The sequence below is a fragment of the Podarcis filfolensis genome, assembly GCF_964270895.1.
Source record: "Podarcis filfolensis genome assembly, chromosome: 11".
NCBI lineage: Eukaryota > Metazoa > Chordata > Lepidosauria > Squamata > Lacertidae > Podarcis > Podarcis filfolensis.
This window is the reverse complement of record NC_139613.1, coordinates 30,961,796-30,984,988: the sequence shown is the minus strand read 5'-3', so window position 1 is coordinate 30,984,988 and position 23,193 is coordinate 30,961,796. Positions and strand designations below refer to the sequence as shown.

Here is a 23,193-nt window from a genome sequence, read left to right as displayed (position 1 = left end):
AGCCAACATGGCAAATGACCACATATGATAGCGGCTGAAGACCTGCAATTTCTGGATAACCATATGTTCCCCATATGTTTTACATGTGTGTGTGTGTGTGTGTGTGTGTGTGTGTTCATTCTCGTACAAAGTATCAGGGTGGTGTACAACAAAAGTTACAGAAGAAGAAAAATACCATTTTTTAAAAAATGGCGATAAAATATGCATAGGGAAAAAAAGATGAAGTGTCCTAAGCCAGAATGCCAATCACCATCACAGACATCTTAGCTGGTAGATGTGAAGTACTTGTACTATAATAATCTGCAATTGCTAACTTCAGAAATAAAAAGGTTGCACAAGTTTAAGGTTTAAGGTGATGATGAAGATATTAACAAACAAAAACAGTGTAATATTTTAAGCATTGAATAGCAGATCCAGAAGAGTATTTAACAAATTGGGAAAGAGTAATGGCTTTTAAATATGCAATTTTAAGTAAGATTTTTTACCTCTTTAGTCAACACTTGTAGTCTGCTCAGAATTGGCTTTTGCATAACTCAGAGGCAGATTGAGACCCACCATTGGGCCTACGATACTCAGCCATGAAATAATATAGTTTGTATTCCTACAAAGCAAAAAGAAAATAGCTTTTTTTACACTCTAGCTGTCTTTAAAAGCTTGGATATCATTTTAAATGGCTACCAAATTTTATAAAATTGATACAACATTGCACACATCATTACTATGGAGGAGGGGGAAATCCCCAAATGCCCTAAACGGAAGTTCTGACATTCCAAGTTTTGTGTAACAATCTGAAACCGCCAACTATACGGTCGTAAAAATCCAGAAACAATGACTTTCTTTATAAACAAAGCATATCTATACATAATAAAAGCTACAACCAAAGAAATGAAACAAAGAACAACACAATGAACTGTCAATGAAACATCTCAACAGATCTAAAAAACATACTCCCAAATCAAATCTGCTAAAGCTCTGAAGCTAGGTCTAGCATAAAGCCTGTTTAAACAATAATATTTTACACGATCTTCTGAAGACCTGCAAGGTTGGGTTCAGTTGGTACAGCATTGCAAAATATTAGCATATTCTAAGAAGAGTCCCTCTAAATCACTGAATTGATTAGGGAAAGGGTATCTCGAGTTCCAAATCATGGAAACTAGAAGATCAGACCTTGCTTGTAATCTTGTCTCCCATTACACATTTATCTTTGAAACCATGCAGTCGAACAATTCTTTTGAAGAAGAAAAAATGAAAACACAAATTCTCAGAATTCCCTGGGTCATACATGAGTAGCCAGAGGCCATAAGAAGCCCCTGGAGATTATATTTTCCACTCAAGTCTTTTAATCATAGAAATTCCAGAGGAGCCTAGTCCACACATTAATAACAAAGAAGACCAAGTAAATATTATGAACATGAAATTTGAGAAACACCTCCAAAAATGTCCAAGGACTATCAGCAACACCCCCAGGTTTATTACAGTATAAGATAAAGAACAAGTTTAAAGACTTGTGCCTTATTTCTAACCTGAGTTTGTCTGGCTACAACAGTACACTTTTACTTGGTTATTTAGGGTTAATATGAGAACCTAATAAACCTCACACTGATACTACTTGCCTGCTCTGTTTATACGAACTGGATAACACCGCAGACATAAATTCATTTGTCCGGCAAGGATGAAGAACAAAGAAAGGCTGTCCAAGCAACGGATGCTCCTGAAAAAGATCAGCCATGTTTATATTATTTATATAGCACTTTCAGTATCCAAAGTAGTTTACAATCATTATTGCATTTATAATGTTAAGTTCTTAGGGTTCTCATTTTACAGATGAGGAATGGAAGGTTAAGCGACAGCAACTTGCCAAACACCAATAAATCTAAATCTAAGACTTTAGACTAGGACTTCTAAATCAAAGACCAATATTCTTTCTGATAGATTACACTCATTTATTTATGTGTCATATTCACTTCCCTACAGAAATATTAATAAATGAAATGCCCAAGGCAATTAACATTCTTTTTTTAAAAAAAAATAAACATTTTAAACTTAACAACAAAACACAAACAAGTTAGAACACAAAGGTCCAGTAGATAAAAGCATCAAAAGTGAGAAATCCAGGCATAATCAGACTCCAGGCAGGTTGAAAGTCTGCTGAAACAAAAACATCTTCAAAGAGCACTGGAATAGCATCATGGTGATGATGGTAAGCTAGATCTTCCAGGGCAAAGAGTTCCACAATAACAGAGAAGGCACTTTTACACATTCTTGCCAATGGCACTTTGGATGTATCTCACCAGTTGATCTCACTGAGCAGACAGGAATGTATGGAAGGAGACAGTCCTTTGAGTATCCTCATTAGACTTTGAACAGTGATCAAAGTGACCTATGTTAAAACTAAATTTATATAATCAAGCTATATTCCAACACAATTTAGCATATTGACAAAGGAAGAGAGATAACAATTATATAAAGCTATGAAGGATGTAAACATTTTTAAAGAAGCACAATAAGCTTTATTAATTTATTACTAAAAATGAATTTACACAGTATCAAGCTATCTAAGACCTCTACTGGGTTCTCTGGGTATGCAGGTTCTCTGCCGTTTGTTAATATTTTAGCAGTTCCAAAGTCTAGTATGTACATGCAGAAAGCAGCTTTAGGCCTCAGGGATTCAGTGCGCCAACGAATTATAACTATGTGCAATCACAGTAGTGAATCATCTGGATATTAGGCCAGATGATTACCGTATTTTTCGCTCTATAGGACGCACTTTTTCCCCTCCAAAAATGAAGGGGAAATGTGTGTGCGTCCTATGGAGCGAATGCAGGCTCCCTGGCTTCAGTGATAGCAACGTGAAGCCTCAGAAGCCTGCGCTCCGGAGGCTTCGCGTTGCTTCCACTGAAGCCAGGAGAGTCTGCTCTTTGAGGCTGGCGGTGGGGAAAGCAGCGCTTCCCCCATCGCCCGCCCCAGAGGATGGGGGGCAGCAGGAAGGCGCGCGACGCCTTCCCGCTACTCTCCAACCCGGGTTGGAGGCTGGCGGTGGGGAAAGCAGCGCTTCCCCCATCGCCTGCCCCAGAGATTGGGGGGCAGCAGGAAGGCGCGCGACGCCTTCCCGCTACTCTCCAACCCGGGTTGGAGGCTGGCGGTGGGGAAAGCAGCGCTTCCCCCATCGCCAGCCCCAGAGATTGGGGGGCAGCAGGAAGGCACGCGACACCTTCCCGCTACTCTCCAACCCGGGTTGGAGGCTGGCGGTGGGGAAAGCAGCGCTTCCCCCATCGCCTGCCCCAGAGATTGGGGGGCAGCAGGAAGGCGCGCGACGCCTTCCCGCTACTCTCCAACCCGGGTTGGAGGCTGGCGGTGGGGAAAGCAGCGCTTCCCCCATCGCCAGCCCCAGAGATTGGGGGGCAGCAGGAAGGCACGCGACGCCTTCCCGGTACTCTCCAACCCGGCTTGGAGGCTGGCGGTGGGGAAAGCAGCGCTTCCCCCATCGCCAGCCCCAGAGATTGGGGGGCAGCAGGAAGGCGCGCGACGCCTTCCCGCTACTCTCCAACCCTCCTGTGGGCTTTTGCGGGAGATGGGGGAATTCCCCCACCTCCCGCAAAAGCAGGCAAAAGCCGCGCGCTCTTTAACGGGGCTCCGTGGCTTCTGCTGGCTTTTCTAGGAGGTGGGGGAATTCCCCCACCTCGCAGAAAAGCCTGCAAGAGCCGCACAGCCTTTAAAGAGCGCGCAGCTCTTGGGGGCTTTTCCCCAAGGAGGGAGAAGGGACTGACTGGCCGAGTCAGTCCCTTCTCCCTCCTGCGGGCTTTTGCGGGAGATGGGGGAATTCCCCCACCTCCCGCAAAAGCAGGCAAAAGCTGTGCACTCTTTAAATGGGCTGCGCGGCTTTGCTGGCTTTTCTAGGAGGTGGGGGAATTCCCCCACCTCGCAAGAAAGCCCGCAGGAGCCGCGCAGCCTTTAAAGAGCGAGCGGCTCTTGGGGGCTTTTCCCCAAGGAGGGAGAAGGGACTGACTGGCCGTTTCAGTCCCTTCTCCCTCCTGGTCGAAAAGCCCGCAGGAGTCACGCGGGGCTCCTGTGGGCTTTTGCGGGAGGTGGGGGAATTCCGCCACCTCCCGCAAAAGCAGGGAGAAGGTCTTGGAGTAGCGCACAGGCTGCGTGCAGCCTGTCCACTGCTCCCAGAGCTGCGGGGGGGGGATCATATTTTTTCCTTGATTTCCCCCCCTGAAAACTGGGTGCGTCCTATGGTCCGGTGCGTCCAATTGTGCGAAAAATACGGTAAATAGATAGTCTATATTAAAAATAGTGAATACACTTTAAGAACACCCTGAAGATATTTAAGAACACTACCTCATGTTAGAGTATCACTTTATAAAGACTATACAAGAGAAAATAAGCTATTGGGGAAAACACAAATTAAAGGGATTAAAATAAGGGATTAGAATTGCTGGATAAATAAAAACATGTAATCCTTAAAGAACTTATTCTCTTGAAGGTATGGAGAGGGAATTATAGAGGTACCACAAATTCCATGTTTATTTCCGTAATTTGGTCTGTTCCACGCTGGATCCACTGAATTCTTCTACAGCAGTATGAGAGTTATCTAAGCATATTAGTCACTATTGGATTTCCATATCAGAATTTGCATTTGGTTCACAACAAGAGTTATTTTTTAATGCATTCCTGCAGTACAACAGTATTCCCTAGGAAGACATTTTGAGGCTACCTTTATGCTCTGCAGTGACACACACCCCTCCACACACACACACACAGCTCAAATGTAATGATTTTAAACTGGAGCCTAGCATACTTCAAGCCTAAAAAGATACATCCCAAACAAATACCAAGAATGTCAAATACAACTACAGTCTAGACCACCCTCCCAGCGCTCCAACCCATGCCATACGGGTGTTTGGGACTACAACTCCCAACAGACCCAGCCAGCACAGCCACCCAGTTAAGGAAGACTGGAAAGTAAATTATCTGGCCATCAGTGAATATTAATGCTTTCTCTATTCACCAACTTACATGTACATTGAAACCAATGAATGTTCTTTCACATTAAAGCACAGCCTACATCTGCACAGCTACAGATCTCAATTTACCAGCTACACTTTTGTAGACCCAGGACTGATTTCCATGTCTGATTACACAATGAAACAGAATGCAGCAAGTGCCAACATTCAAGACTGACTTGCCAGCCAGAAACTGGAATTCTGCAAACATGTAATTCCATGTTTAGACCTGAAATACTAAAATGGACTTTGTTGCTAATTTCCCCTTTCCTTTGTATCTCTGTCCTGCCCCAAACAAATCTGCTCCAGAGGATTGAGAACAATTTGGGAAGTAGTGTAGGGAAGACTGTAGGAGAAAGTGAGGATCTGTGGAAAATACTCCATCCCCCTTTTCACTCACATAAATCTCCACTGGATCAAAGAGCCTTTTGTCAACAGAAAGACACAATCGGATACAACCCCAACAGACCAACATTTACTAATTCAACAAAATTTATGTAGAAGAACACTAAAAATTGTTGGGGCTCCTTTTATTTTAATTCAGAAGACAGCCCAAACTACAAATTCATGCAAGGATGCTACCATCTGCTATCCATGCTAGTGAACTGATGCCATTCTGTATTATGAAGTAAATGCCAATCTGAATGAAAATATATTATTTCACTCAGCTGTTAGACTGAATCTGAAATGTATGAAAATACTTCTAGCAAAGACAGATTTCTGAAAAAGTCTATGTCCTGGAATTGGCAACAAGATTTTTATCAATGGCAAAAAATTAACAAACACAAATTATAACACAGCTAGCAGGTACCTATCCTATCTTCAAACTAAAAAGTCAGCCTGAGAAGCCATGGTGCCATCAATTCTCCCTCCTGGTGGCTTTCCAGTTCCCCTATATAATATATTTATACTTGCTATGTGCTTCTAGATCTCGCCTCTCTCATCGTCCCTCTCTGCTTGTCTCTTCTCTCGAGGATACTGGCTAATATGCTCTAATATCAGAGAGGCACAAATATTGTGGTCTCACTGGCTTCATTAGCATTACTGATGGGATGCCACAAAGAGAAGCACCTTTGTCCTAGGCAGCTAACAGCTTTGCGGATAATTTCTATAAGGCCTTTGGCACAACCACCTTGTTCCCATTCCTTACAGTTAACTCAACTTGCATACAGCTTCTCTGTTTACCCCTGCATACACTTCCTGCCCCTTCCAGCTCTACTGAAATGCAGGTTATAAGCTACTGAGGCAGGTACTTGCCCTCCTACACTCTGTAAAGTTGGAACTCCATCACTGATGTGATGGATTCTTTCCCCCAATATAGGATGCTTACTGATATACAATACACACTACTTTCTTAGCAGTGTTTTGCTGAAGATACTGAATATTAATTACACACACAAACAGCATGATCAACTTAACCAATAACATGCACGTTCAGATTTTTGTTAGAATTCCTGATTTTCCATCTAGACACAAAAGCAATTTCACATGCTGAATTTTCACAAAAATGTAACATTAAGACTATCCACACAACAAAAAATAATATAATCTCCTTAGTTGTACAGTATGTATATTTAGATACTTTGTTGTTGTTATTTTAACATGTTGTTGTTAATCTAATTCTATGCTACCAACAGTCAGAACACTGTTGCACTAAAACAATGAACTGACAACCTTTCCCCAAACATTTTCTTTGACCTACATCTTGAGTATCTGTACCCAGCATAGTGTCTTTATCTTGTTTCATCAGATAATGGCTCTGATATAATGAAGGTCATCCTGCTATTATACACCATTTTCTGTGTCAAGGATATTGCATTTTCCTACAGTTCAAACTAAATATATTGTTGCTGGGAAAATAAGATTTTCTCCTGAACTTGCAGGGTCGCTGGAATGTGGAATACTGTCTAGAAAAGGATGGAACAAAAATCACAGAAATCTATTGGATAGTGTGCACGACATCAATGGTATTAAATAACAACACTACGTCCCTACTTATGCACACATTCCAGTTATGTCTTGCCCATGTCTTGTTGTGCTGTGAATATGAACACATCAACTCTTCTTCAAGTTGTTTCTCTCTCCCCCTCATTCACACACATACACACCTACCTACCTTAAGACTTCACCTTGCGATTTTATCAATTATTGTCAATTATTGTCAACCACTCCTGAAGGAGTAGGTTCAAAGTCTTGGGGTCAATTATTGTCCCCCAATTGTATGTTCAAAGTCTTGGGGTCAATTACTGTCAATTGGCCCTGAAGGAGTAGGTTCAATCCATCTCTGTAAAGTGACATGCCCAGGTGACCTGAGTGCCTTTTATGAGCTCTGGCTGATTTTTATTTTAAAAAAAAACTAGTTATGGCCATTTTTGGACTGCAACACCATGAATTGGCAACCTCCAGATTGGATTGTTGCAATGCACTCTATGTGGGACTGCCCCTGAGGTTGGCCTGGAAGCTGCAGCTAGCGCAAATTGCAGCAGCTTGACCGCTCACTGGGGCAGAATACTGCCACCATAATAACAATAATAATATAATAATTTATTATTTATACCCCGCCCATCTGGCTGTGCTTCCCCAGCCACTCTGGGCGGCTTCCAAAAAAAATATTAAAATACTCTAATACATCAAACATTAAAAGCTTCCCTAAACAGGGCTGACTTCAGATGTCTTCTAAAAGTCTGGTAGTTGTTGTTCTCTTTGACATCTGGTGGGAGGGCATTCCACAGGGAGGGTGCCACTACCGAGAAGGCCCTCTGCCTGGTTCCCTGTAACTTGGCTTCTCGCAGTGAGGGAACCGCCAGAAGGCCCTCGGTGCTGGACCTCAGTAGAACGATGGGGGTGGAGACGGTCCTTCATGTTACGCCACCAGTAAAAGAATTGCACTGGCAACCAATTAGCTACCAGGCTAAGTATAAGGTGTTGGTACTGGTGTACAAAGGCCTATACAGTTTGAGACCCAGTCTAGATATCTAGTTATTTAATTATGTATCACATTTATAGCCCCCTTTCCCCCATGGAGCTCAAGGTGCCATACATAGTTCTCTTCCTTCCCATTTTATCCTCACAACAACCTGAGCGTTGAGTTAGTGGCTCACTGCCACCCAGTGAGATTCATGGCCAAGTGGAGATTTGAGCCCTGGTTTCCCAGATCCTAGTCAGGCCCTCTAATAATTACACCACACTACCTAGAAGATCACTTAACTACTTACTTATATACTCAAATGATCACTGCACTCTGCAAGAGAGCCCATACAAATGTAGGAATCAGACCTCTAGTATGGAAATATCTGCTTTTTGAAACTCTCTCCTGTTATGTATCAAAGAGCTGGTACCTCTATTATATTTCGGCACCTATTAAAGAACTTCTTTTTCCAACAACACTATTAAGTGGAGATTCTTTCCCCAGTCTCTGTATTAGGCTTGAAATTGCTTTTAGATACATTTTTACTGTTAAAATTGTTGAATCACTTTGGGATGTTTCACAGGAAATGATTCATAAATGAAATATATTTCAGATCCAGGTAAGTCTTCTCTTTATAGGCTAAGTGATCCCTATTGTGCACTCTGGAACACACATCAGACACATCATACAGATAATTTACCTCATTCAGCAGCAAGCCTACCCTCCCTTTGGTACATGTAAACATGATTGCCTTTGAATCAAGACTATTCTGAAACAAAAAAAATGCAGATTTTCACTTTTGACTGACTATATCAATCCCCCAAAGTTGCTACTTTAGTTTACACTCAACACTCAAGTAGTTTGGAAGGAAGCTATATTTTTCAAACTTTTGTGCTAAGACTTTTATATGATAAGCTCAACCATGTCCTTTTGTTTGTGAGTTGTTAAAAAGTCTGATGTACATCCAAGGTTAAACCAATGAAATGGAGGCACACTAAAGCAAGTTGTGGATAGTTGCCAATGCAATGAAGGTTATCGAAAGAGTTAGCAGCTCGGGGAATTGATAATGGAAAACTCGCTCCTTGTGTAGTTCCTAGAGCAGTTTCCAAAGCTACTGCTTCCCCTCTCTTTGTCCAAGCCACCAACTGGGATTGAGATATAGAAAATAGTATAGAGACATAGAAAGAGGAATGTATAAACAAAGTAAGAATGCCAAAATACATATGTTGAAAAACTTTCTACTATATGAAGTTTCCTTAATTTTTGTGTCTGGAAATCCTCTCCGCAAAGGCAAAGTAGCATTTAGTTTCCAGATGTCAGGCTTATATATCAGTGATGAAAAGAAACATGAATCACACTGAGTTTTGCAAGCACAAACCTATTTAAATGAAAAATCAACTTAGTTTAGTTATAAATTAATCTTTTGTGGGTGAAACTGCTACTGCAGTAGACATTTCCTGATTAATGTGTGTTGGAATTTTGCAGGAGGCAACCTGACATTTACAGGAGCAAAAGCGTCTTCTGGACAGGAACAAAGCATCAAAAAGTGAAAATACTTTTCTGAAACTTAAAGCATTATTTCCCTGCAAAGAATGTGACAGCATCATAGACATGAAACAAAGGGTCTACCAGAATTTCCCCCCCACCAAGGCAATTGATTTCCCACCATTTTCTGTATCATGGATTGTCAGACAGAAGATTCTGCTTGACTCTCTTTTTCAAAAGATCTTATTATGAAGGAAAGCCAGGAAATGCTTAATGACACATTGAACCTAATGATAATTAGTTTTATCTTCTGCTATAGAGCAATTCCGAGCGAAAACAGGAAGATAGCAGCTGTGATATTTTTAAAAAGCTTTTTGTTTTGCAATCTGAAAATAGGAATGCAGTCCTACACTAGGAGTTTGATGGCCCCAAAAGCCATTACATTATGGGGCAAGCTTCTTTTTCCAGAATGTGCAACAGCAGCATTCAATAAAGACAAATCTTTCTGGTTTCAAGTCCCTTATGCTTCTTTTATCATTGACCAAATAAAATGTCATTTCTACTAGATCTCAATGAGAAAAAAATATGAAATACTCTCTTTTCATCCCAAGAGAAAGCAAACCATGCCTAAGTTCTAGCACTGACAAAACAAAACTTTCAGCCTGTGTTATATAACTTTAAGCACACAGTGAGATAATGCCTAAAATAATATGTGAAATATTATCCATGTCAAATTTCAATTAACAACGAATGTCACTTTTGGGCATTACAGCAAGGTAATTAGTTCTGGATAGCTGGTACTGTGTGTTTTACTTCCCTTCCCCCAAACAGCAGGTAGTTTGTTGTTGGTACATTTCCTGTAACAGCACCATTTATTTTCCCTGTCATAACTGGAGCTCCTCCAGTAGTAATGGCTTCTATTTTCTCTAGTGCTACATTAAACTGCCTTGGAGCATCCATCATAGCCTTTATGGGCTCTCCATTTCTCCTATAGTGGAAAGGGATTGTTGTCCAAAACATCCTCTGTCACATCCAGTTTGCATGATATAGCTTTGATGAAAATCATTCATAGAGGGATGTCAAGACTTTTATCAAGGGCAGCAGAAAGCGTTTGTAACTGAACATTTTTTCAATACCACCTGAGACTTCACCCATTCTTCAGACTAAGAGGAGGGAATAATAATAAACTTTACTTCCTGAAAACTCTGAGAAAAGGATGATTGACATGCAATTAAAATACACAGGTTTGTGTCCAGTGCTCTGCCACCCAGATAGACATTGGACTAGTGAAGGTTGAAATGAACTAATTCATGGACTACAGCAGCCATACCCAATCTGGTGCCCTTCAGATGTTTTGGTCCTTATCATTGGTCCTGTTGACTAGGGCTGCTAAGAATTTAGGTCCAACATCTGGAGGGCCCAGGTAGGGAAAGGCTGGGCTATAAAGACTATATGCACCTGACCACCAAAACATCCCTCTGCAGATATTACCTCAAACCCGCACCAACACATCATTCTAGAACCCATATATACAATTTGATACATGTTTGCTTAAGGTACACCACTCAGCTGGAGTCTAAAAAAGCAATGGAATTTTGATTTAGCAGAGGGATTTCAAATACCAATACTTATGCTCCAAGTAATGCTCCAAGATAGTGATGAGACAAAGTCAGTAGAACAATGCTGAGTTCACAGTGATTGCTAAAGTAGATGGGTAAACAGCAGAACCCCAACAAGAGTCATGTTTGCCTATACATTGCTTAAATAATAAAGATTTCTAAACAATCCCATTTTTTAAAAAAAGGGAAGTGGACAGCCTTAATAAGGCCTCTCTCTGTTCGGATCATGACAGGAAAGGAAATGTTCAATTCCCATTAGTCAAGCCGCCCTGCTGTTACTAGGGGAGAATGTTTCATTTTTTAACCAGAGCCTAGCCTCGGAATACAGCACTCAATCATTTAGAAGCTTGTTTTCGAAAAGAAACTGGAACTCTCACTATTTCAGCCATTACAAAAAAATAAAATTAAATAAATACCAAGTCCAAATCCTCCTGCAATGGGAAATGAAGTGCAAATTGGGAAACTTTATTTTATTTTCTCCATAAACTTATTTTTTAATTACAAATTAGCTTGGTAGCACAATTTTCTCTTCTTTGAATCAAGAGCTTCTGGCAACGGTCCTCTGTTGACTCACTACCTTGCCCTTGTATATGTTCACTGAATCAAATACTGAGGTTTGAAAGAAAGAAACTGTTTTAAGTTTTCAAGAAACAAGGCAGCCACAGTCTCAGCCAGAGGCGATAACATATTCCTTCCATATGGAACAATGTTGTGCACGTCGAACAATATTTATAATACTTATTTTGGAGAAAAGCTAAGCGCAGTATAAAGACACAGAATAGAGTGCTTCAATTTAAGGCCACTATATATAGAGGACACATTCCTAAGGAAATTGTTTTGAGAATCCTGCTTTTTAGATAAGACATGTTGAAAATATGAAGCTGCCCTATACTGATTTAGACTACAACTAGCCCAGGATTACCTATTCTGACTGGCAACTCTCCAGGGTCTCAGGTTGATGACTTTTGAAGCTCTCCTCCTGAGCTTATTGTAACTGGAGTTGCAAACTTAAGACCTTGTACATGCAAAACATGTGCTCTGCACTGAGATATGGTCTCTCCTCAGTATTTAACATTATCCTCTATCAAGAAGGAGCTAATGTGGTACCAAGTTGGCTATTTCTGTTCTACACTTTATTAGATTTAATAAAATAGAGACGCATTTCCCTGCTGTGATTGTTGCACCTAGAAAAGTGAGACTAGCAAGACATCACTTGAAATGCTACTGGATAATCAAGTGAAGGCAAATATATCAGAAGCTGCCATAGAAACAGTGAGGCCTCTCTCTCTCCTCTCTCTCTCTGTGCCCCCCCCCCCGACTTGTAATTCAAATTTATACAATGACAAATTGCCAACTACTCTGTGATGGAGCTTTTGTTCAGCAATAGAAGTCATTTGTTGTTATCTACATGTGCACAGAACTTTAAGGTACCATCATTCCATGTTAGTCTGTTTCAGCAAAAAGAATGAGTCTTGTGGCACCTTAAAGACTAACAGATTTATTATGCGATAACCTTTCAAGGACTAGGGAAATGCAACCTGGTTATTTTTCAGTACTTATTGTAACAAAATGATCTCATCAGGGTCTTCCTGTGAGGTGCTTATGAAACAGTGGCCATCCTTCTTTTCCCATCTTTATTCCCCAGGTTCAAGCAAAAGTGATACTGGATCCAAATCCCATTCTGTATCCAACAGTGCTTAGTGCATTGATCTCATATTGCTTATGCACCACATTTGTAAAATAAATATTTATCTGTATCAAAATAAATGAGACTGTAAAGAACATGGTCAACTTGCATGGGGAAAGAAGAAAACACTGAGCTATACTCAGTTGCTTGGGGTACCATATAGCAAGCTGACTATGACCCTCCTTCCCTTCGCTAGTACATGACACTTGGTAAGAAAAAGATTACAACATACAATCTATCTCAGTTTTCTTGCACCTCCAGGAGATAAATGTCAGTGGCTATTTTGTTGAAGTGATCAATGCATTTCAGATATTAACACAAAAACTCTGAAAAACTACCTGCTCTAGCATGTACAGAATAATAACTTTCCTCTGTAAATTGCAATGGCAAACTGGTGCTGCTCCCATAAGTTGCTGCACTGCTATTAGTCCTAGCCAACTTCACCAATATTCAAGGATGATGGGAGTTATTGTTCTCTGGTATCTGTAGACTACAGCCCTGTTGATAAGCCTTGACTGTTACTGGGATTGCCCTTTTCTTTGCCCTCCTGTTTAGTTTTCTGTTCCACTCCTAAGAACAAGGATCTCTCTTCTTAATGGAGAAGCATAATTTGACAAGTACAACGAACATGCTGCATAAATTCAACAACAGCAACAAAACCCACTATGAAGCACAGTCTATTCAGTTACACTTTAAGTTTATAACTGATTAAACACTTTTTAAAAAAAAGTTTATACTGGAAAATTGGCAGACTAGTTCTTGTTCTTAGAACTGGCACATCACTCATTCTTTCATGAAAATAAACAGATGACATATTTTTCAATACTTGCCAAAATAAAATTAATTTAGCCATCAACTTTTTAGTATCTTACATGTCATTTTATTAAATGACTCCTTAAAATATGTTCTGAAGTTGTGGGGTTTTTTTAAGGTATAAGAAGACAATCCAACAAGCTGTGTACGGATGGAACGAATGATATTGGAGCAGAATTTGGTATAAACACAACCTGATAAGAGAAAATGTAAGAGTTTGAAAATCTTTCAAAACATGTTTTAGGATGCCTGCAAAATTTAAAAATCCTGTTAAATCAAGAAAATTTGACAAGTTAACAAATATCTTAGGCTGCTACCAGACAGATGATTCCTAGTACTACTAATCACTGCTCTCCTGCTGTAAACTACCAGAATTGCAGAATACTTTCCACACTATCAAGGGGTATGTATTGTGCCCTTATCTGTGTATACAACCTGCTATGTTTCATCATCTAGGCCTGAAGGTGTGACACAGATGCTTTGAGTGAAGAAGGCCCAATTCACCTGGGCAATCCTTATTTTTAAAAAATCTAATAAATCTGAGCTCCCTAAAAAAAAGCTTTTTAATTAGTGGTAAGCGTTTGCTTCTTTTAAAAAGAGCTGTCCAAGAAATGTGAAAAAATAACGTTTTTCACTATAGTTTTACAACTCTTTCATTTAAGTGCTAATATTTTAATATAAAAAGGGAAAGGTCTTTAGCAGTAATCTAAAATTCTAAAAAGCAATAAATGTGCTAAAATTGCGGCAATTGAAAAGGTAATAGCGAAGGTGTATTGAGCAGCAAAATATTCACCAGCATGGTATGTCACTGCACATATCAAAACCCTACCCATTTAAAAAGAAGAGTTGTATTAAGATTGTCTGCACCTAAGGATTGTGTTCCTCTTCCATTCATCTTTTTTTAAAAAAGGTGGAAGGCAGATACCCAGGAAAGGGCTGTTACTCAGACTCTTATTCCAAGTCTCCACACAAATTCAAACACTCAACGCGCACCACAGAAAATTCTGTGGTCATATAAAGTGGGGGGAACAAGTAGCTGTGTTTATCCCCCAAAGCAGTAGTAGAATGGAACTTCCATCAAAAGAGCAGAATGGTGTGACTTTAGACTTCTGGGTGCCAATGACCATCTCTAGATCTGAATACTTCCAAACTCTATGTCGGCAGGACTGCCTTATGATTGAAACAAGAACTTTGAGGGCAAAACATGTCCAGCAATAATGGCACTTATTATCTTCTCTATTGATACTACAAAAGCTTTTCCAGAAGTTCTAGCCAGTGTTCTGTAGCAACTGTTGATATAGCTCAAAGAAATTTCACAGGGGGAAAAATTAGCAGCCTTCTGTTAAACTATACTGAATGCAACCTCTTCTGTTTAACAGAATTCTCGAATATGTCTAAGAATAGCTACCCACACATGAGTCAAGTATTAAGATATAAAACTTCCCTACAACAATGTCACTTTGCTGTGCCTCAGCACCACTACATCAAAGCCCTCCAGAAACAGTTAAGAATCTCTTTCCTTTAAGAAAAAAAATATCACACCATTAACATACTTGGTCATTTTAGAAATAATGTTTATTGATTTTTGTGTTAACGCTGCAATAAATTAAGTGATGCAATGGACAGAATTACTGCTGTACTATAAAGAATATGTCTTTTGGGTTCTTAACCACACAATGAAAAGAATAACAGCTGGATTAATGTAAAAATAGTGCAACTTGATGCTGATATTGCAGAGGTGTGGACAAGATGGTACCTGTTCACATGAAATACATGACACAGCACTGAAATATCTTTAGAGTTCGTAGCGAGGGAACTAAGCCTACAATAATGTGGTTCTGAGGAAGAGAACTTTTGCAACCCTGATGGCAGAAATCCTGGAGATGCCAGGAAGTTTAAGCTCCTGGCACACATGAAATCACATTGCCCTTTTCCCAATGTAAATTATCACTAAAACCTTTCTGAACTAGGCCAATTTATTTACTTATGTATAAACACTTTCATCAAGGATATACATGAACAGGGCCACTAATCTAGTGTCACACATTTTACTAAATAAATTACACAAAGGGCTAGAGCAGTGGTCCTCAACCTGTGGGTCCCCAGATGTTGTTGGACTACAACTCCCATTATCCCTGAGCTCTGGCCTTGCTAGCTAGGGGTGATGGGAGTTGTAGTTCAACAACATCTGGGGACCCAAGGTTGAGAAAAGCTGGGCTAGAGTCAGCAGGTCTGGTAAGCATATGAATTAGGAATTGATTGATCAATTAATTAATTTATGATCCATATCAGTTTCACACATGTTCATTCATACATCCATTTTGTCCTGTTTCTCTATCTGTGGTTTTTTAAAATAATTGCATGAAAATTGACATTTTGAACCTATTTATCAACCTATTTATTTTGTACACATTTTGGTACTTTTTTGAGGTAAGTAGTGTGACACAGAGAAGTACAAAAAGTACAAGTAAAACTGTACATATTAGATGTGATGTGAATCAAGCTAGTTCACTAAAAAAATGTTGGCCAAATGAAATCCTCAAGCACCTCTAATGTAAACAAGCCTTTTCTGTGTAATACTGCTGTTGCCCTCTTGGCTACAAAATAAATGTCAAAAGCAAACCATACTAGAATACTGTGTCCAGTTCTACCACAATTTAAGAAGGATACTGACAAGCTGGAATGTGTGCAAAGGAGAGGGACCAAGATGATAAACAGCCTGGAAGCCATGCCTTATGAGGAACGGTTGAGGGAACTGGGTATATTTAGCCTGGAAAAGTGGGGACTGAGAGGAGACAGAATCAAAGAATCATAGAGTTGACAGGGACCCTCAGGTTCAGCCCCCTGCAATGCAGGAATCCTGTCCACAGCCATCCCTGGCGGGGCTCAAAACACCAACCTTCTGGTTAACAGCCAGACGCAGCCAACTTCAAATATCTAAAGTGCTGTCACATGGATGATGGAACAAATTTACTTTCTCGTGCTGTGGAGGATAGGACCTGTACTAATGGCTTCAAGTTACAAGAAAGGAGATTCTAACTAAAAACTTTCTAACAGCAAGACCTGTTTGACACTGGAACGGACTCCCTCAGAAGGTGGTGAACTCTCCTTCATTGGATGCTTTTAAGTAGACGTTGGATCCATCTGCCATGGATGCTTTAGTTGAGATTCCTGCATTGCAGGGGATTGGACTAGATGACCCTTGGGATCCCTTTCCAACTCTACAGTTCTATGATTCTATGACCTAACTTTTTCTCTTGGTATGTGTATGGAAATACTACACATATTCTGCAAATTCCTCTTAAAATTAAGCTATGGTCTTTTCTGTTAAATGGTTCCACTGACAGCGCCGGTTTAAGGGGCACATGGCTCAGTCTTGCAGTCTGGGTTCATCACTGATCATTCCTGATCCAGTTGATTCCTCCTGTTCCATTTAAGGATTGCAGCTACTGCACAGGGAAAGAGTTACAATCAAAGAATTAGAGAACAGAAAAAGGGTTCTATAAATCCCTTTAACACAGCTTACCAGTAGAACCATCCAACAGAAGTCTAAACACCATCATATATAAACTGTGTATCTATTTTTTCTTTTCCATTGCTACTTCAATTATTATGCTATTTGCAATGCATAATGCAAAACACTTTCAGCCAAAGTATTTGGATGTATGCCACTGAAACCTACACATTATGGACTAAATCACATTTGAGTCCATGTACTTCAGCTTAACTAGATCAGGCAATATAAAAAGTGATTCTGCTTGGAATTATATACGCTCAACAGATCTGTTAAATCATTTAGAAAAATCACTTGTTAGGCATAATCCTTTTGTACAATCAATTTTAAGGATCATAAGGTGCTTTAAAAGCTAATTCTAACAATTATTATACATATTGTTCATACAAGTAGAGGCTATCATAAACTTAGGGGTATTGGTGATTCTAGTTACTTTCAAATGAGAATGAACTATGGTGAATCTTAATGGTTGGTTTAAAACAAGCCAGCATCATAAACCATGCATGTATGCTTGACATACATACAAGAAAATTGGGAGTTTCTGGGGTGAAATAATTATACATACTCATCTGGTATACTTGCCTAAGCTAGTGAAGTATACACCACACAAAAGGACTCAAAGTGATAGAAATGGATCCCTCAAATGCAAACCCATTCCTTAAGGGAAATATAACCCTATCTAACATTGGAACATTAGAACACACCACTTCCTTAGACAGTCGGACTACCTATACTTCCATCTAGAACAAACATTTGATGCCACCACCAAATTCTCACAAAAATGCTACCTTATAGGTTGCTTATACCTGTGACCACCTGAGAGCACCCTGGTATGTATATTTCCAAGTATTAGCCTGGACTATCATCCAGGTTGTGTATGTATTTCTTTTCTTTTTATTTCAGTTTTTAAAACAACACTTAAAACAAACAATATAGAATAAAAATAAAAAGTGAAAATGTGGGGGGGGAGGGAAAAAAGGAAGGTACGGTATATTATAAACCTATGATAATTAACTATTACACAATACAATTCCATTTGTACCTATCTTATATAACCAGGTTGTGTGTCTGATTCACATACTATATTATTTCTATGCAACTGAGGGCACATATAAGGATGATCACACTGAAGGAATTCAATAGTCTTGTCAAAGATGTGAAATGGTTCTATGATTCTATATTTTTTTTCTTGGCAACTTGATGATTTAAAGGCTCAAGCTGTTCATTCTCATTAGCTTACTCAACCACTAGCTTTGTGTATTCAATTATATATCCCATTATTGATTAAGCCTTAGTGAGTATGAGCTCATTTGCTCAGAATTCTATTTACTCAAGGAAAAGTTTATTACAACTATTCTTAGGTGTAGAAGCCAGGGGTACAGGGGCATTTATTCTGTATCTATTTATGTGAAAGTGAATGAAAAAGAAATCAAATAAGTTTTCTAGTTGCCAAATGAAAGCAGACATATTTTGTATTTTTATTGCATTATTATTTGTTACATTATTGTAAATTTTAACCACAGAAATCTCTTTTACAAAGGCTGGATTATCTGGAATTAGTTTTATTTTACATCTAGGTTTTTTATTATCTGAATAGTTTCTGAATCTGTGTAGAGCAAATTGGCGATTTCAGCTCATAAATATAGATACCTCATGGTGCCTCTCTCTCCTCAAAACTGCGCTGATCCATTTTGACAACACATTACAATGCTAAACATGTGTCAAATTGGTTACTGCCTATATCACGGTGAACACTTGACATAATTAAGAGATGCCTTCCTCAAATCAACTGTTTTTATTTTATTCAACATGTCTTCAGTTCTGCATCTTCCATATCCCCACCCTCAAGGTAATATTCATTTTGAGGTTACCCATCTTATAAATTCCCTATGCACTCTGTCTCTTCTCCCCATGCTTCTTAATAGTGGCAATTCAATTGTGCCACCACACCAGCTAGCGCAAGCTGGAATAACCTCAACCAAGCTTATCTGTGCACTATCAGGCATCAAGCAAAGAAAGCAATGGGAGAATACCAAACCATTGTAGCACTTCCAGAAACTTCCCCAATGCCTATGGCAGCACCATCAATTTCCACCAATCAGAGAAAATTATTTTCTCCACACTGAGAAAATACAACCATCCCCTACACAAAGTTCAAGGGGAAGTTTTCCAAGTCAAAGAATAGGCAAGAGTTAAAAGCACCAGATTTTAGCATACAAGCACTTTTGACAGGATGTGATTAAACTCAGCAAGGAGAATTTCTCCTCCACTACTTGTGGTAAAGCCTGCTGTAGTCTCCCTTCCAAGACAGGCTTTTCAGAGGCAAATGAGAGGAAGGGGGGGGTGAGAAGGAGGCTCATTAAAGATTATATCTTTTACCCTACGCTTGAATCAATGTCTCTCCAATCTTTCCAACAAAGTCCTTTAAATATGTCTATGGTTGCTTCCAGATGACTTGCTAACTGAACATTTATCCTGATTTGTTTGCACAAATGTGCAGGGATGTTCTTTGATGTCAACTGTCTGTTGAACTGATTTTTGTTTCTGGGGAGGTTATATGACATTGTGTTGACATTGTGTTGAGTAATTATCCACACTTTACAGTGTATTGCCCCATCATTTTCCTTACTGAAGAAAAAAAGATTCAAGTTTGGGCCGGGGGGGGGAGGAATTAGTTGCGCAAGTGTGCAAAATTCACCAACTGCGCAACTTGAATGTGCTGCTATATAACTGAATCCTATTCACAAAACAGTGACAGTCTGAAAATGCCCTAGTTTCCAAGTTTTGCAAAATACATATATATCTTAGAATAATTGCATCTTAATTTTACAGAACTTCAACAAAGGAAAATTCTGCATTTATGATAACGGTTACCTTCTAATACAGAGGTTTTCAACCTTTCTGAGCCCACGGCTCCCTTGACCAACTACATTCTTTCTGCAGTGCCCCTGTGGGGCTCAGGAGCCCAGTTATGTCACCCCTTGCCTGCAGAGCTGGCAACTCTCACCCTTTTTTGAACACCCTCCCTTGTGGAGTGTTCCCTCAGCCTCCTCTCCTCTCCCCTGTCCTTGGGAGTCCTCTGGGCAGCCACTGCTGGCACCCTTGGTCTCTGAGCTGCCCCCCCACTCCAAAGAGAGGTGCCTCCTCTCACAGAGGATGCCCCCAGCCTTAGTGGCCCAATAGAGACTGGCCAAAGGTGAAAATGAGGCCACCATCTTACTCACCTTGGGAGGCAGCAGTGGGCGCCACTGTGGAAAGGCTTCCCTTCAGTTTTGGACACTCAGATACCAGGCAGTCATTTCACACAGCTAGTACAAAAAAGGCCTCCCATTTGTCCATCCATCCCCAAGAGCAAGGGCTGATGGACTAGCTGGCTGGGCTCCCTTGCTTGCTTACTCCGAGGCTCCTCAGTTCCTGACAACCAGCACCCCCTGGCCAGCCCCAGAGGCACCATTCGCCTGTGGAGCTTGTAGCCAGGGCTGAGGCAACAAACAGCTGTGCAAAGCTTTGAGAGGCAGAGACACGAGAGGACATCAGAGGAGGGAGGGAAAGAGGGAGGGACAGAGGCCAGTGTTGCCTGCGGCACTTATGACCATCATTCAAGGCACCCTAGGGTGCCACAGCACACTGGTTGAAAACCACTGTTCTAATAGAACCAAGTAAGGCTGGATTAATACATGCTTATCATACCAAAGCAATGGCCTCAGCCAGAATTTGTTTCCCCTTCTTTTTCAGTTAGCTGAAAAGTTCTGTTTACAGCAACACAGTTGTAGGTGCTTGTCAACTACAACAGAAATTAATCTGAATTTCTATTATATAGAAGGGCAGGTCCAGAGTGAGCCTGTGACACACATTTCTTGTCCCTTTAAATATAGCATTAGAAATGCTTCTCCTGAACGACTATTTTTATTCAAAATGGAACTGGGAATTGTTCCACTTACATTGGCTCATAGAAAGAGGTGAATTATCTATTTCAGAACTTCACCTCCATCTGGTCTGTAGAAAGATTTTCAGTAGTAACAAAAAAATAGGAATCATCTATAGCTAGTTGTGCTTAAAACCCATGTAATAAAGACTGTATAATTATTTAATATTTTATTGCTATTAATATCTCTCACATTTAGCAAATGGGCTTCTTAGGGTAGATCCCTTTTTCTGGACTAATAAAGGTGTAGTTTGGGATACTGGTATCCATTATTCAACTAAATTAATTCCATGCTGTAATGAAGTAATAGATGGAATAAGCCTCTAACCTGTTGTGTAATGGTATCCCAGGGTCCCTGCCAGAGCTGCTCCCTGTAGCATTCATGTACACCTTTCCATATTTCATCCAGAGTTAAAGGTCTTCCATCTGGAAAAAAAATAATAATTGTAATATATGTATCTCCACATACACACACGAAATGCAGATAATTCAAAAGCAAAAACAGAAAACACAGAGAAAATTCTATTTCCTTTAAAAGATGCCACAACAACATCTGGGATGTTTGTGTATGTGGCTGGGTGTGTGTGTGTGTGTGTGTGTGTGTGTGAGAGAGAGAGAGATGGAACATGGCCCAACCCTGCTGAGTGTTTTGTAGCTGTCATGTCCACGTAGCAGAATAACTGCCCTCTTCAGAGTCCTCACCATGCAGTATTGATTGGTGCTTACTCTTGTATCCTGGATAGTTGCTGAGGTTTTATAACAGAATGAAGTTACTGTATTGAAAAGAAACATATGATCTTTGCTCAAGTATTTGTTTTTGACAAATGAGAGACTATTTTGATGCTTTTTCAATAAGTATCATTATCTTGGCATTTATCAGGTGTCAGGAGGCCATTATCCTGTGATAAATAGTTTTATTCCACTGACATTTTCATGTCCGTGAAATAAACAAGATTTATTCGTCCAATTAACATTTGAATGTCATGTTTAGATACAATCCGAAATCCTGTTGCCATCAGATTCAGTTTTATCTTATTTTTGTTGAGCACACTCAAAATGGAAGACAAACTTCTCTGTTGACATCTTACCAGTGGTAACTTCAGTGTAGGAAAATAAAATGGTGAGCAAGCAAAGTCAACAATATCTATGTAGGGAAATAGGATTTTATTGCATTATGTGAAAAATGATACACAAGCCACAACTACTAATGAGGCAGCTGGAGCATGCCCTAAGTTACCACACATAGAGGAAATGCAATTGAAAAGGTTCCTGGTGATCTCCTTTGTGTGGTTTTTAGTACTGGAGAGCGCACAAAGAGCAAGCAGATTCCTGCTGTGGAATTCCCCTCCTCCATATGTCTGCTGCTTCTGGATGTTATGTAAGGATTTTTTGCTTAGATAAGTATGACAATCTCTTATTACTATATTAATTTGTCAACACATAATTTAAATTTCATATTTGAATTGCTATTCTTTCAAATGTTCACTGTTTAATCACTGTAAAGAGAGTAATAGAAAAACCTTATAGATATAACCACACATAAATACATAAAATAATCTATGCTGTAATATATATATATACCTGACCATGTCTTAAATTCAATTTGTTGGTCCTCAGAAACCACAAATTGCACTTTATGTTGTTTCCTCTAATCCCATAATAATATCTAGATAGAAGGTCTTACTCTACTAGGCTGAGACCCACACCTGGATTGCTGTGTTGGACCTAAAATGGGTCACACCAGCAACACTACCATGATGCAAATAAATGGTAAAAAGAAAAATAATCATTTTATCTATAAATATAAAAGGGAAAATTTCAGGCTTCTGAATTCTCACTAAGAATTAAGCTTCATTTAGGTTTTTAATTTATAAAGAATAGTGTGAATTTGGGGTGAGTTTTGCCTCTTTCAGAGATCAAAGCTTTATCACTTAGCATTTCACAGAGATGTGATTGCACTTACTGAAGTTGTTATAAAATAATATTCTCACTGACTATTACTCTTCCTCAGTTGTCATACAGAGGCAAATGTTCCAGCAACAATAGTTTTGAAGATTATGAATCCTCAGGTGCTATGTTTTCTATGTTGGAAATTTAGATATGATGTTTACATAAACTTCTATTTTGGTGCATATACATGAGCTGAAGAGTCACAAAAATGGACAGGTGCAGGGAAGTCTGCACAGAAAGCTCATCTTATGCCAAATGAACTTAGGATGAAATGCCATGCATGTCG

General features: G+C 39.6%; 1 protein-coding gene across 5 annotated transcripts in view; it reads right to left on the bottom strand.

Annotated features, from left to right (window-relative positions):
* The window catches only part of ATG10 (autophagy related 10), a 106,629-nt gene that overhangs the window by 12,179 nt on the left and 71,257 nt on the right, over window positions 1–23,193 (bottom strand). For 3 of the 5 annotated variants that reach the window (XM_083577149.1, XM_083577145.1, XM_083577148.1), the window contains exons 5-7: window positions 21,286–21,383; window positions 1,614–1,711; window positions 486–601 (exon numbers count right to left, since the gene is read on the bottom strand). In XM_083577149.1, coding sequence (XP_083433275.1) covers window positions 490–601; window positions 1,614–1,711; window positions 21,286–21,383 — 308 coding nt within the window. In that variant the 3' untranslated portion in view covers window positions 486–489. Of the gene's footprint in view, window positions 1–485; window positions 602–1,579; window positions 1,712–8,614; window positions 8,684–20,256; window positions 20,341–21,285; window positions 21,384–23,193 lie in introns of those variants that run through there. The other 2 variants (XM_083577146.1, XM_083577147.1) reach the window with 2 other exon arrangements.